This window comes from Megalobrama amblycephala, linkage group LG8, assembly GCF_018812025.1.
Source record: "Megalobrama amblycephala isolate DHTTF-2021 linkage group LG8, ASM1881202v1, whole genome shotgun sequence".
Lineage (NCBI taxonomy): Eukaryota > Metazoa > Chordata > Actinopteri > Cypriniformes > Xenocyprididae > Megalobrama > Megalobrama amblycephala.
Window position 1 is genome coordinate 13,020,289 of NC_063051.1, and position 15,640 is coordinate 13,035,928.

The 15,640-nt window shown below is 36.0% G+C and overlaps 2 protein-coding genes across 2 annotated transcripts; one reads left to right on the top strand and one right to left on the bottom strand.

Moving 5' to 3' along the window:
- Nucleotides 1–1,009: 1,009 nt before the first annotated feature.
- On the bottom strand, nt 1,010–4,043 carry ppil1 (peptidylprolyl isomerase (cyclophilin)-like 1). Its single transcript, XM_048199443.1, has 4 exons — nt 3,840–4,043; nt 2,022–2,176; nt 1,720–1,788; nt 1,010–1,301 (listed from the first exon to the last, which is right to left on the bottom strand). Exons 1-4 carry the CDS (start codon nt 3,893–3,895, stop codon nt 1,081–1,083), a joined length of 501 nt encoding a protein of 166 aa, XP_048055400.1. The 5' UTR covers nt 3,896–4,043; the 3' UTR covers nt 1,010–1,080.
- Nucleotides 4,044–10,388: 6,345 nt separating this feature from the next.
- eno1b (enolase 1b, (alpha)) lies at nt 10,389–15,329 on the top strand. The gene is made up of 12 exons (XM_048199427.1): nt 10,389–10,573; nt 11,359–11,447; nt 11,557–11,652; nt 12,312–12,370; nt 12,471–12,540; nt 13,033–13,166; nt 13,307–13,529; nt 13,617–13,814; nt 13,915–14,116; nt 14,575–14,683; nt 14,787–14,845; nt 14,956–15,329. Exons 2-12 carry the CDS (start codon nt 11,363–11,365, stop codon nt 15,020–15,022), a joined length of 1,302 nt encoding a protein of 433 aa, XP_048055384.1. The 5' UTR covers nt 10,389–10,573; nt 11,359–11,362; the 3' UTR covers nt 15,023–15,329.
- The last annotated feature ends 311 nt before the right edge of the window (nt 15,330–15,640 follow it).

Consider the following 15,640-nt stretch of genomic DNA (forward strand, 5'->3'; position numbering starts at 1 on the left):
ATGTAATTTTCAAGTAGTATGTAGTCTTTCTATTACAAGCTTTTTAATCTCACATTGTAATATCTTTTTAGATTCATTATATGTAACAGATTATATGAAATGTAAATCAAATATATTATGTATTTACAGAATGACTAGCAGAATCTTTTTAACATCCATCAGATTATACTGCAAATCATACAATCTTCATTTATCTGGGGTAGTAGGCATCCTTCATGGTGTGCATCATGCATTTTAGTGCGACAGTGTTCAGACTGAAGAGAGAAATTCTTTTTCTTTTTTGTCTGGTCATTTTCACTATTTCCTGGATGATGCAAAGCAATGCTTTCAAATGATTTATTCTATTTATTCCCCATGGGATCTGCTGAGCAGTTTACAAACTCAACAAGTGCCCATTTGAAAGGTTTTAGGCTCCAACAATAATAGGATTCTGTGGGTCAAAACCTCCCTGGCTTTTTTTACTTTTTTCCATAGACACAGATTAAGTTTAATCCAGGGTAGTTCCACTCTGAAATTTGAGTTTTCAATAAAAAATCCTTTGAAGTCTAGGATCGTGAAACATCTGTCCAGAAACCCAGGATTACAGTGATATTGATTCAAACTGAACTGCCAAAAAAAAGTCACTGCCAAGATGCCATTTATGATGGCATATTCTGTTGGTGACCTTGTGCTGTTGTATGAGTACACTTTATGGCCATATTTGATATGAGAAATTCTATGATAGTTTTCTCTTATTTTGTCCCAAATAAAGCATTTTAAACACCTCAGTAGCTTTAATGATCTATGAGCACCTAATGCAGTGTGAGTGTCTTGAAACCCTAACTGTCATCTCCAATTAATCATGCTGGTTGCCAAATAATTAAACTTTGTGTATGTAATTTAGCATAATGTAAAGGAATGTACACATTGAACAGACAGTTTCTCTATAATGAACCCAAACTCATATAGGTAAGACGCCACCATCTGGCCATGGATTTGTATTTGGGAAATCAAGAGAGCAGAGAACATGTTTTATGAAAACTCTGAAAGTTTAATGTAATAAAAGGGCTGTACAAAATAAGGCATAAAATGTTAGACATCTTAGTTAGGTACATTCACTCTGAGAATTTTAATGTCATCCACAGGACGGTCCTGACTGTTGGTTTCAACCATGCCAATACGATTAAGAACTCCAATGCCTTGGCAGACCCGTCCAAATATAGTGTGTTTCCCATCCAGCCATTGTGTGGGAGCCAACGTGAGGAAGAACTGGCTTCCATTTGTATCTGGTCCTGCGTTGGCCATTGCAAGAATTCCAGCACCTACAAAATACAAGCATAATTAAAAAATATTCTCATGAAAATTATGTGAAGACTTTATGGTTTTGAAGTCAGATTGAGTTATAATAGAGATTTAATCTATTATTGAATTAAGCAATGATATTAGGATAAATACAATTAAACCTACTTTTACTACATTGCTGAAATGTATTATGGTCAAGTGCTGTGAGCAAGTACAATTACAATACAGCCAAGCAAGTCCACAAATCTTTAGATTCACTTAAACCTGAGAAATCAAGCATTTGCTGATCTGCAATATAAACATTTAAGCTGCAACCTATAGTTCTTATGCTGGATATTTGCCATAGATTTGTGAGCTGACAAAATATTTCCATAGCAATTAAGTGTATTTTACTGCTATTTACAATAGTATTAAATCTACTCTTGTATTACTACTCGCCTGTAAATTTCAACTCTGGATGCAATTCATCCTCAAACTGCTTGCCGTATATAGAAGCACCACCACGACCTGCAGAAATTCAACAAATTTTCATAAAAATGCTCTTAGTGGTTAAACAACCATTTACCATGACAGTAAATGACAGCATATTAATGACATTATTTCACCACTTTTTTCTATAACAACTTTGTAGAATTTGACTTCTCAACAACAAACAGCATGTGATTCATCTTACTGAATTGTTAAATGAGATATCTGAAGGGAGGGTTGAATGACGAGTATTGTTTCCATGGCCATCTCACCTGTGGCCGTTGGATCGCCCCCTTGAACCATGAAGTCTTTGATGATGCGGTGGAACTTGGTGTTGTTGTAATATCCTCTTCTGCCCAGCTCTGCGAAATTCTTGCATGTTTTTGGTGCATGATTCCAGTACAGTTCAAGCGCGATAGTTCCCATCCTGAAAAGACAACGTGAAGTGTGTGAGTAGGTGGTAATATGCTATTAATGTTTGCTACCAATATCCGATTTAGGGCTACACAACATTTAATCGCGATTAATCGTTTGCAAAATAAAAGTCTGTGTTACATAATATATGTGTGTGTTCTGTGTATAATAATTATGTATATACAAGTACATGCACATACACAGAACACACGCATATATTACGTAAACACAGACTTTTATTTTGCAAACGATTAATCGCGATTAATCGTTGTGCAGCCCTAGACCGATTCATGTATGAATTGTTCTTTTGAACAAGATCTATTAATTGAACCAGTCAAACTGTTTTTTCACAAAATAAAATCAGAGTGGATCAACAATTTATTGACTCATTTTGAACCGAGAGCAGTCTCCAATTTGTACACATCCTACAGGCCAAAAATAACTTTTATAGCCGAATAATAGCTGATTTAACTGCATGGTGGATTGCCAGTTTTAGCATCAAGCATACAAAAATGGCTGTTAATTAAAATTAGCATCTTTTTTTAAAGTCAAGAAATCAGTTGAAAGTTACAGACTGAAACAGATGGTTGATAACAAATTACTTAAAAAGACAATTTTAACCTACTAAACAGCATCCTGAGAAGGAAAGAGCAAAAATCTTAATTTTTCCCAAAAGCAATAACAAAATCTATAATATTTGGGAATGTAGAGTAAGTAAGGGCATTACACTGTAAAGAATTTCTCCATAAAGTAGTGTTTCTTTTGGTTTTCGCTAATAAGAAAACTCATTCAGCGACTCATTTTGGTATAGCTACACTTTGCAGTTTTTTTTTATTTGTGAATAAAATATTTGCCATGCAGTATATAGAAATTCACAAACATACTCCATCTTGCTTCTGCATCAGTGTTGGGCAAGTTACTCTAAAAGTAATTACTAGCTACTAATTACACCTTCAACAGTGTAATTAGATTACTGCACTAATTATCTAAAATGTATTGAATTACTTATTACATTACTTTCTAAATCACTTATCAACTTCAACCAGTTGAACAAATCAAGGATAGACATGAAACTGCACTTTTGATTCTTTCAAATAAACAATAAACAACTGCATAAATTATTCTCGAACTGACCAAAGTGTGTAAAGGTTACATGAAAAACATACATTTTAACATCACATTTTGATGTTAAATACATATTGTTTTATATAGAATTGTTCTATAATCTATACAGTATTTAATGCAATAACTAAATTACAGAAAATGAAGAGTAATCCGTTACTTTACTTTTTCCAAGTAATTCAACTACAGTAATTACTTGGTAATAATTAATTACACCCAACACTGAAGAGCATACAACATCTTTCAGAAACAACTTAAGATTTAGCGCTGTTTAATGCGCATTTTAAAAATGGGATGGCGTAATTACATCACAACGTTAAAAAAAAAATCACTGAATGAGTGATTTTTGATTTAGTCGGACAATCAAACTTCACACTAGTCGGATCTTTAACCCTTTTGCATCATTCATACAATCAAGCGGTAAAGCTATACATTTATCTACATATATAAAACAGTTAAAACACTGAACACAGCTTTGCTTATAGTGCAATGTGTTATCAAGACGTGTCTCATTCATTCACAAATCTATTACTAATGTCGATTTTGCGACTTACGTTGTATCAAACGATACTGTCGGGGGCTGCCAAGAATCCGGCGGTATTCCAGCCATGTCTGTTGATCAACAACTATGGTTTAGAGGTTTAGACAGAATGTATAATAAATTTAAATTATGTCGCAAAGCGTGATAAGGAAGTAGTAGCAGTTTGGTTTATTCGTTATTGTAAACCGTCAAGACCACACAATGTAAGTGCTGCCATCTAGTGGACTGGATGAAAAAGACACGCTGCCTGATTTTATACATCCCAAAGACTGTAAATGATGCATCCACATATCTTTGCACTCTCAATGAATATAGAAAAAAGTATAGTATTAGCATATAATAATAATAATAATATATATATATATATATATAAATATAATTATAGCTTTTCTCTAAAATATTTCATTGGCTATGTATTGCAATTTGTGAGTTTTTGTGCAAAGTAAACTATAGTCTGTATGTTTACTGGATGTATTTGTTTGTACACTACAAAGTTTTTTTGTTTTTTTTTTCATTTCAAAATGTACCTTGCATAGCCTACAAATTAAAATATGCAATTTCAATTATCTCTAAAAATCTTTATCAAGTAATCACAAAAAAAAGAAGAAAAAAAGAGGAAGGTTTATGTAGGCTAACTTCATTGGTCAAAAAGTATCTGAACCGTTTAATCTGGAATTGACACACAAAGTCAAAGGCATATTTGAATGTAATTCTTTTTATTGACAAAAGTACAGGATAAATTTACTTGTTCCTTGAAACAAAAGCATACAACAAGGAAGAGTGAGAGCCATATTTTTTAATACATGTAAATAAGAAAATCAGGTAGTGCATACTCAAGACTGTTTTTAGATAGCAATTCTAAACACAAGTAAAAAGTAAATAAATCAATCAATAACTGTATCATTGTTGCTACATTAGGAAAAGGATAAATGTTGATCAAATTCCTTGTGATTGATGGCATTACCAGGCAGTATTAGACAGAGTATCAACATCTAAACTTGCCTGGTAAGACACAAATCAAAGGATTTTACTGCAGCGGAGAGGCAGAAGAAAGGGTCTGATGTCATGTGACTGTAGAAGAGATAAAAGCAGACAAAAAGAGAAAATGACAGAATTAAAGTGGTTATCTTTTCAGGAGAAAAATCTTAAAGGAAACAGTTTAAAGGGTCTATTAGTTAAGGATAAAGTGCAAGCAGAGATTCATGGCAGGTTTACAAGCAGAAAACCTAAAGGGTCAATGTCAGCATCCATGGATTGTGAGGGAAACTTGGTTATGTTTAAACAGACAAAAGCAAGTTCTTCAAAATGTCATCTTCCGTGTTTGTTTGTGTCATGCATGTTGGTAACCACATAAAGGTGAATAAATAATGACAGAGTTTTCATTTCTGGTTGAACAACATGTTATTTCCTCATTCACATTCAGAATACTACCAAATGTTTTATTGTGTCAGATACAGATATATTTTCCATAAGAAACAATATTTGTCATATTTCAGTCTATGTGTGATTTACATCTCTCTTTTATCATTAAATCACCCAAAAATGTAGCCTTTTCTTTGCATATTCCATCGTATAATGACCTGGAAAATAAGTTTCAAATTAGTCTTTCTATCAACCATAATCTTTTTTTTAAAAATATGTTACTGACTGGCATTATTTCCTCTTCTACACAGCGAACAGGAAAGGTGAACTGTGCAGGTGCAGTTCAATTAGTGTTTGTCACACAGATCTCAGGTGTCATGCACACAATAAGACACAAGAAAAGGAGGATGAACTGATCACTGACTAGCACATTACACATTAGAGGGTGTGTGAGTATGAAGGAATTACTTTCGTGACATTCAGGCAGGCGTTTGGACGTAACAGGGTGCGGTTCAGATCTTTACTGATGGCTAAGTGAGAGGATCTATGTTCTTTTCCTTCTCATGGTGACTTCACGGTGACTGAGCCCCCAGAGTGCATCGTTACCAGACAGTGTTAGAACATCAGTGAACAGCCAAGCACTGCCGGGTAAGATGTACCCTAGAGACAACTTCTTCAGCATCATAGCATTCAAAGCATCTATAGCCAAAGAACACACATTTCACCATGGCATATTTTCCTTTGTGTATTTGTATGTGCGCGTATTTGCATAGTCTGCGTGTCCACACCCAGATGCAAAGCATTTTTAACGATGCCCGCAGAGGACCATCTGCATCATTACCAGGCAGTATTAGAGAAGATATAACATCCAAAACTGCCTTGTAAGATGGAGCTGGGCACCCAAAGTAGATCTCCAATGATTTACCATTGATTTTTTGACCCAATCTGAAAAAAGAGGCGAGACTCTATGCTTTTCATATTGCGTGTCACTATAAAATGATAGTTAGTGTACTTTAGCAAGACGTTGTAAGGTGTTTGTTAATGATTATCTATTTTCCTGACTGGCCCGTCATTTGATTTAATAGCTTTGTATACTTCCTTTAAACGGCGCTCATCTTGCATCAGACCCCGATCCTTTTGATGTAAGCTCTTCATGTTCATGTTAGTCCTTACTCATTTTAATGACAGCCATTATTAGAATAAACAAAAAACATTGTAACCCCAGAAGTTTATTTCTTAAGTGTACGCCCTAACCTGTCTGCTTGGCAACTGTGACCTTTGAGACGTCTCCTTGACCTGAGAGAGTTCAACTAATTGGTCGCGCCTTCATCAAAACAAAATTGTGTCTACAGCATCCAAATCCCATTACAACCACAAAACGTAGGTGGTAAGGAAAGTGCTTAGTCATGCTAATCAAAATGGCTGATCTTTGTCGCCTATACCTGATGTGCACCTGACTGACCCCTCACCTGTACGTCAGATTAGATAAGATTCGATTAGATAACTCGCTTACTATTGAAACCAAGCTAACTTTTGGCTTTACTTTTGTTTAATTTCTCTTATTGTTCCCTCTCAGGTTAAGAGAGAAAAGATATGAGAGTGTGTGTCAGTTGATTAAAATCAATTTTTAAAGTCTTTAAACAATTTCTCAGATGCAAGTCTATTTTATGTTAACTGTACAATACACCGTTGTATTATAACATTAAAAAACTTCTGTTGTATCATTTCACATAATTTCATTAAATGCTTTGCATATTGTACTTCATACCTCTTTGTTTTAAACTGATCAAACAGGTTTGACACATTACGGAAGTGAAAGTTAACATGCTGGGCACTCGTAGTCCATTATGTTAAATTTCAATGATTCACATTTCATACTAAAATGCATACTTCATTTTTATATTAAAAAAAGAAAGTTTTTTTTTTTTTTTAAAGTGAAAATAGAAAACATAATGTATATTTGTTTCCATCTTTTTATAGTTTACTTTTAGCATTTCTATTGTATATATTAACTGACATACATATAAAGACATTTATTTGCAATTAATGAATTATTTGGTCAACTTGTTGAATGTATTCAAAAAATAATTATTAGTTACCCTATCAATTCCTGTTGTAGTCATTCAGTATGGAGTCATGGACAAGAGATGCCATTGTGTCGCAGCGTCGCTTTAGCTGAGGAAGATCACTTCCTGCTCCTTCCTCTTGATAAAGGTATGACTGCTCCTTCCACGTTAGGCCAAACCTCTCGAACCGGGCTGAAGAAGACACAAGGACATTACTAATGGAGTCTCAAACACGAGAAGAAACACAATCTCCTAAACCTCCTGAAGCGAAGAAACCGTTCCTACAAAACATCTAGGTTTTCAGGTACACCTTGGAGCCCTGCCCAGGTGTCATTTTTACACTGTGACCAATCCCTGCCCTTCTTCTATGAGCAGGTGTGTCTTGTGCTCTGTGATTGGTTAGTTTAGTGTGGAAGTGCCTCTGGGTTTCTGAGTATACAAATGAGACAAGCTTTTAACCTTCAAAAAGACCACGCCCCATCCTCGGTGTCTCTTGTTCTGGGTCAGACTTTAGGGCAACAGACAAGAATAAGCCTCCTCTCCTCTTTATTCAGTGTTACTTTCCTTTCTAATGTTCATCATTAGATTAGAGTTTAAAAAAACAGACGATCGGCAATCAGTAAATGTCACCCAGAGGACCTCCTCTGAACATTTACATTGTTTACACTGATAATAAACTCCACTGAGGTGTTGGATAGACATGAAAATGGATAAATAACATGAAAATAGCAGAAATAAAACTGAACTGATATTCTTTTTACTCCGTTTTTACTCGACATTATTTATTCATTTGACTGTAAAAAATAAAATAAGAAATATTACACCAAAATCAGCTCTAATTCAAACATATAATCTGTTAAAATATAAAATGTTATAGATACATATATGCAAGATTACCACTGTCAAATTATGCATTATTATCAATGTTTAACATTATTTAAAAGACTTGAGTATGAATTAAATCGTCCTTTTTTATAGATTCAGATAAATTGACTGTTAAATTCAGACTGGCTTATTGGTTCAACATGCAAGTTGAGATTGTGTTCATTTTTATAACGTAAAAATTTAAAGAGAAAGTGAGAATTCTGTCCACCTGTAACATTTCATTTTTGTGCTTAAATCTGGCATTTCTTTTTGCAGATAGAAAATATCCTTTGTCTGTAGATTGCGTGTTGACTATAAAAATAAAGTTCCACACTATTAAATCCTGCTTTTGGCATTTAGAGCAATATGTATGTAAGGTTTCATTGGGACGATGAAGTGCTTGTGCTCAAGGTTTGTTCAGGACAGGCCTACTAAACAGGTGTCAGGGATCAGTAGCATCACTTGCAGGGTCCGCTTCAAAAAGGGCAGGTACAATTAAGGTCAGTACAGTAGCCTATAATAGATTTATTCATAAATATCATGCACAAATATGATGCACATATAAAATAATTATTTATAACGGCTTGTGATGTCAATAAAAATAGATGGGGGGCTCTGTGGTTTTTGATGCCCATAAAAAAAATTATTTTATTTTTTAAACCACTATTTCGAAAATGGAGTTTGTGCAATAAACAAAGGATATGAGAGTTCGAACCCAAGCAGGAGTTAATGCTGGGACACGGGGACTGCATTGTAACCCAGGCAACAGGTCAATGCCTCACTATATCCAAAAGCCTGTGTAGATTACTAATGAGATCCCTGAGGTCTGATTTGTGAGGTGAGAGGATGGAGGAACATGGGGATCAGCTGGCTGGCAGAAAGGCCTCCTGAGAAACCATGTACCTGAAAGGAGCAACAAAACATCAACCATTTCCACGAAACAAACTGAGGGGAAACACGCACCTGTATGTGAGACTGATCTGAACTAACACGGCTGGTTTGAGGATTCTATGAAGAGTAAGTGAAAGAACAGTGAGACAGAGGAAGTGTATGTGTGTGAGAGGGAAGGTGGAAAGAGAGAGGGATAAAAAGAGCGAATGGAGGAGGGAGGGTGGGGGCAATGACCTGAGAGATTACTGGCCCAAGGGAATGAGTTGCCAGGATTCTCCAGCACACAAACACTCTATTGTGCGTCTTGTCATTGCATCACATTTTCCCTCCAGACAAGAATATGGTAGAAGGTTAATGATTTAGCAATCTGAGATTTTGAATTTGAGATATCATTTAACAGATTGGCACCACAGGACTGTGCATCATTCTCTTGTTGTGATATGTGTGTTCTAAGTGAAAGTGAAAAAAAAAAATGACATGTGAAGCCCAAGTATGGTAACCCATACTCGGAATTTGTCTTCTGCATTTAACTCATCCAAGTTAGTGCACACACTTAGATATATAGTGTACACACACACCTGGAGCAGTGGGCAGCCATTTTTGCTGAGGCGCCCAGGGAGCGATTGGGGGGACATAAGGGCATATATAAGGACAATGACCAAATGTATTGCTTCTATATTGTTTCTACATGATTTTAAGAGCAGGGCTTCACGTTTATGCAAGATTTGGAAAACACTGAACATTTTACATTGGTATAGCATAGGATAGCCTACTAAGCAGATAATTTATTCTGAAAAAGATTGTATATTGAATTGCTGGAGAAAGGACTACAACTTTCTCCATCATTTCATCTTCGCCATCGGGTGGAAAATGTTTCTAGGCCTTTTCCTCACCTTTTCCTCTGAGACAAAAGTGTCTTCCTCAAGGGAGCGCATGTCTGCACATGAAGCCGAATTCTCCATTGAGCTGCATTCAAATCTCTGGTAGACTTTGTCATATTGTAGACATTTTTACACTTAAAAAGCATAATCGTTTAAACAACAGTAAATATATTAATCCAAGAGATGTTTATCTGCCATTCAGATGAAAAAAAAAATTCAAAGCAATTGCTATTAATTTAAATCATCAAACGACTGTGATTGGTCAAGACTAGGCAGCGTTGAGAAAAGTAACAACTAACACGTGATAACACCGTCCCCTTCGGTAGCGGTCAGGACAATAATTTATACATAAATAATGCCGATACAAAACGTAATAATCATTAAACCGAGAACACACAGTAAAGTGTTAAAATATTGGAGTTAATTTTTATAAATTACGTTAAATTCGACCAAATGGGGCAACATCCTGCCCGTAAAGCCCCGCCCATTTCCATAACTCCTGTTTCAAGACAACAGCCATTCTAGCCAAGTGATTTCTGTAATCTCCCCCTATGGGTGAGTTTTAGCTGAGAGTGAGCACACACTGAGCTCTCCTAACCAGGCAGAGCCGCCAGCACTGAGTGTGAACTTGAATGAGAGCCTGATTTCTTCATCTTGCGCTTTAATTATACCGTTTTGCTGAGGTAAGAAGCATTGTATTATAAACTTTGAACTATGCGCATAATTTTGACCATCTCTCTAGCTAAAATCACATATGTTTTATATTGTAATCAGGCTTTTTCGTTAGTCTCCAGTAAGCTACTATTTAGATATTTAGACAGTCTCGAGTGCGACACTAATGAAGTGCTGGATGGATGAGAGTCACCATGAATAAGCACGTGACAATGAGGACCGTGATGAGTCGTGCTTTCCATCACGCCCACTCATGTTCACACACTGTAATGAGATTAAATATTTGCAGAACAAACTATACGAGGAAAAATCCGATTTCAGGAAGGAAATGACTGAGTTTGAGACTGGCTATTGTCGCTGATAATAATGAACAGCTGAACAAATAAAACAGTGATATTTTTGTTATGCGTAGTGTATGCAAAAACGTTCAGTAAGCTTTTTGTTTTCTGTTGACAGCATAATGGCCAGAGAGTGACAGCTGCTAATCCAATTAGACCTGAGCTTCTCATGATGCCACAAGAGATAGCACAATCTTCAATACACAATGTGCATTTTGAAAGCTATTAGTCATGTATTTGCTTGAAAGAGATGTGGATTAATTTATGCAGATGTTTCCCTTCAATAATGATCAGGCCTAATAGCAGGCAAGAGGATTTGACAAAGTGACCCTGTGGGTCAGTAGTATTACTGTGTACAGCAGATGGTGTTCTCAGGTTTCCTTGAAATCTCCTTTAGATGTGTGGTTAGATACCTATTTCGACAGAAGCTGATTGCTCTTTCTTTACTATTTTTTTAGGAACATGTCTATCCTGAAGATACATGCTCGTGAGATTTTTGATTCGAGGGGCAACCCCACTGTAGAGGTGGACCTCTACACCGAGAGAGGTTATTGATGTTTCTTTCCAAATCAAACACCAGATTACTGAAAATGGAGATGGTTCAGTGTACTGACATTACAAGCAGAACGAATACTAATCTGCTGGTTTTGAAACAGGTTTGTTTCGAGCTGCTGTGCCTAGTGGAGCATCTACTGGAATCTATGAAGCACTGGAACTAAGAGACAACGATAAGTCACGTTACCTGGGCAAAGGTAACTCTGCTTTTTCATGTCTCTAGTGAATTTAAAATGATTGAATCTGGTCTTACAGAATTTATTGTAAATTGTTTTGGAAATAACCAAGACTTGTTGAGCTGGATTTATTTACTGAACACAAAGGACTGTTTTTCTTTTCCCAGCTACGTTTTTCTCTATTCGATTGGGAAGGAGAACTTAGTAAATGTACTGAATAATTGGTTCAGCCTTGCGTTAACAGATACCAAGTTAACAAGTGAGAAAGCGGTTTTGTTGTTGTTTGTTTGATGGGTCTGAATTTGCATGACACATTCAACCCAGTGTCCTATTGTCTGACTTGAATTATGTACTATGTACTTTCTGAAATGCTTATGCATGTGATTCACATCAGTGAATAATTCAAGGAACTTTACTGTGGTACTTCAAAATGATTTAGTGTGCAATATTTGCATGGAATAGATTTCCTATGAGCAGATTGCTTATGGCAGTTGCTTGGCTGACATTACAAACCACACAAGAATGTGACAAATATCTCATCTATAGGTTTTTAGTAGCAACTAAACTAAGCAAGGGAATGTTGAGATGTGCATGTGTCTAATTTCTGCACCATACAATCCACAATAACTTGCGCTTGTACTATGTTGCTTATATCTGCCATCTTTTTCTGTGCAATGTAGGTGTATCAAAGGCTGTTGAGCATGTGAACCAAACTATTGCACCTGCCCTGATCAGCCAGGTGAGTATTGAAACAAAATAAAGCCAGTGTTGTAAATGGTAATTTTTTGGATTGGTAATGATTTTTTGTCTGTCTTGCTGTCTTTCTATCTGTCACATAGGAAATTCCTGTCGTTGAGCAAGAAAAGATTGACCAGTTCATGCTGGAACTGGACGGAACTGATAACAAGTGTAAATCATAATATTTACATGTTTACACATTAACAATAGAAAAGTACTTGTGCTTTAGAATAAAACAGCTTCCTCTTTTAACAGTTGTTCCTAACCTATGTGGCATTTTTTTTTTAAGTTTCTTACACCCCTGTAATGTGTTTACACTACCATTCAGAAATGTATGGCCAGTAATATTTTTTTTAAAGAAATTCATACTTTTATTCAGCAAGAATGCAATAAAGACATTTATAATGTTACATTTATTTAAAATAAATGTTGTTTTTCTAAACTTTCTGTTTTTATATAGATCATAATTTTTTTTTTGTTTTTAATATATTTCTAATATTTCAGTATTTTTAATCAAATAAATGCAGCTTTGTTGAGCGTAGGAGACTTCTTTCAATAACATTTAAAAATATTACCACAAAGACATTTTAAAACATTTTTGCAAATATTATGTAATTTGTCTAGTCATAGTCCTTTAATTTCTGTGTCTGTTTCAAACATCAGCTAAATTTGGTGCCAATGCCATCCTGGGTGTGTCCCTGGCTGTGTGTAAGGCTGGAGCTGCGGAGAAAGGTGTTCCTCTGTATCGTCACATTGCTGACCTTGCTGGAAATCCAGAGGTCATCCTGCCTGTGCCGGTGAGAAACAGAACAGCACTTGTATTTGAAGTTTCAGACATTTTTTCCTGGCTAAATCCTAATAAACGAATGAAAGAAAAATTATGGAATAAAATGTTGTTATGCTCCCACTGAGTTTTGCAATTTTCGTTTTTCTAAAGGCCTTTAATGTGATCAATGGTGGCTCACATGCTGGCAATAAGTTGGCCATGCAGGAATTCATGATTCTGCCGGTCGGGGCCAGTAGCTTTAAGGAAGCCATGCGCATTGGTGCAGAGGTGTACCACAATCTGAAGAATGTTATTAAGCAGAAATATGGCCAGGATGCCACCAATGTTGGGGATGAGGGAGGATTCGCACCAAACATCCTGGAGAACCAAGAAGGTATTGGAAAAAACAATCATACTGGTTGAGACTTTACAACTGAGACAACTTATAACTTATAGATTGTTTTCTGGATGTGTATAATAGCCCTAGAGCTGCTGAAGAGTGCCATCAGTAAAGCTGGATACACAGATGAGATTGTGATTGGCATGGATGTGGCAGCATCTGAATTCTATCGTGACGGAAAATACGACTTGGACTTCAAGTCTCCCGATGACCCCAGTCGATACATCAGCCCCGATGAGCTTGCTGACCTTTACAAAAGTTTCATTCAGGATTATCCAGGTATCCATCGGTCTTTTGCTCTCTTGCACTAATTACATTACTTAATTTTTTCTTTGAGCACAGACACTGAGATGTGAATCCATTTTTATTATTATTCCAGTGGTCTCGATTGAAGACCCCTTTGATCAAGATGATTGGGAGGCCTGGAGCAATTTCACCAACAGCACGGACATCCAGGTGGTGGGAGATGATCTCACTGTCACCAACCCCAAACGCATTGCTAATGCAGTGGAGAACAAGGCTTGCAACTGCCTGTTGCTCAAAGTCAACCAGATCGGGAGTGTTACCGAATCCCTGCAGGCGTGAGTTCAAAACCCTGATCCTACAGTGATGCCAAGTTTGATGGCATTGAATATATGAGAATCAACAATAAGAAAAAACAAAAAAACAAATATATATGTACATTTTTTTCCCATAAAATTCTCAAAACACTGAAGAATTCTATAGAGTTCAAATTAAAAAGCCCTCTAAAAGATGTTTTGTGATCTTTTTCTATTTGTAACATCCCATCAGCATGCACCAATGCTACATTTTCTATATATTGTAATCATTATGTTCACAACTTGTAATAATTACTTCAATGAGCTTATTGTTTCTGCCTAAAATTAATACATGATGTTAGCTAACTGAGTCATTTGTGTATGTACCTCTGATCACTCAAAATTGAATCATGCATTTTGTGTAAAGCTGCTTTATGATATGTATTATGATATGTATTGTGAAAAGCGCTATACAAATAAATGTGAATTGAACCCCACAGATGTAAGATGGCCCAATCCAGTGGCTGGGGTGTGATGGTGAGCCATCGCTCGGGGGAAACAGAGGACACGTTCATTGCTGACCTGGTTGTGGGACTTTGCACTGGACAGGTATCTTATTTTAGATTTATTATAAAAATGAGGAACTTTAATTTATAGTTACATACTCAAGTTCAGATACTTGACTGTTTTCAATTTTCCTCTTCTTATTCAGATTAAAACAGGAGCCCCCTGCCGTTCAGAGCGTCTGGCCAAATACAACCAGATCCTCAGGTAAGCTTACAGATGTCTCTATGAGAATAGAATTTTTTTTTTTTTTCTAAATGTTAATTATGAATAAGCACATGTATTTCATATCTTCTGCTTGCTTTCTTCACGCACAGAATTGAAGAGGAACTGGGGGATAAAGCTATCTTTGCTGGGAAGAACTTCAGAAATCCACTGAACTGAGACCAGCACAGTACAGTTAGAACTACTTAACCTCCTACTAATAGTTCAGTTCAAGATGTGGCAGACCAACAGAAAGCAGTATGTGTTATGACTAATGATTGGGTTGTTACTTGGACCGTATCATCTAGGATACAGAAACAAAGCATCATAAACTTTGTGATAGTGTTACATATACTTGTGCAATGATGATGATTGTATTGCAAAGAAAGAGCAAACAGTATTTTCCTGTAAATGCTGCATAGCAGATTCCTGAGGTCTGTGCTTGCAATAGTGGATATTGTTCAAATAAAAACATTACATCAACTAATGAGAGGCTGTTGTGTAGTATTCAAATGGTCTCCTGTTTACCTGTTTTTGACAGGTTTGAACATGTCTTATGCAGACGGAAATACCAATGTTTTGATTCTGATGAACTGTTAATTTCTTATACCACAACACATTGAATGTTTGATTCTGATTAGTTGATAGTTTCTATAAATTCATGGCAAGGGTTACATCCGTAGCAATGTATTTTACATTACTAGAGTCAAAATAACACTTTTGGCGGGAAAAAACTGAGGTAATAATGATTCCTTTAATAATAGTAATAATAATACGATAATAACAATACTAACATGT

What these genes read in the sequence shown, in the direction of transcription:
- ppil1 (XM_048199443.1), bottom strand. Translation starts at nt 3,895, where the DNA reads ATGGCTGGAATACCGCCGGATTCTTGGCAGCCCCCGACAGTATCGTTT. An exon ending in ACAGTATCGTTTGATACAAC is followed by an intron (nt 2,177 to 3,839) that starts GTAAGTCGCAAA and finishes TTGTCTTTTCAG; the next exon opens with GATGGGAACTATCGCGCTTG. An exon ending in TCCAGAGTTGAAATTTACAG is followed by an intron (nt 1,302 to 1,719) that starts GCGAGTAGTAAT and finishes TGTATTTTGTAG; the next exon opens with GTGCTGGAATTCTTGCAATG.
- eno1b (XM_048199427.1), top strand. Translation starts at nt 11,363, where the DNA reads ATGTCTATCCTGAAGATACATGCTCGTGAGATTTTTGATTCGAGGGGC. An exon ending in CACCTGCCCTGATCAGCCAG is followed by an intron (nt 12,371 to 12,470) that starts GTGAGTATTGAA and finishes TCTGTCACATAG; the next exon opens with GAAATTCCTGTCGTTGAGCA. An exon ending in GGACGGAACTGATAACAAGT is followed by an intron (nt 12,541 to 13,032) that starts GTAAATCATAAT and finishes TTCAAACATCAG; the next exon opens with CTAAATTTGGTGCCAATGCC.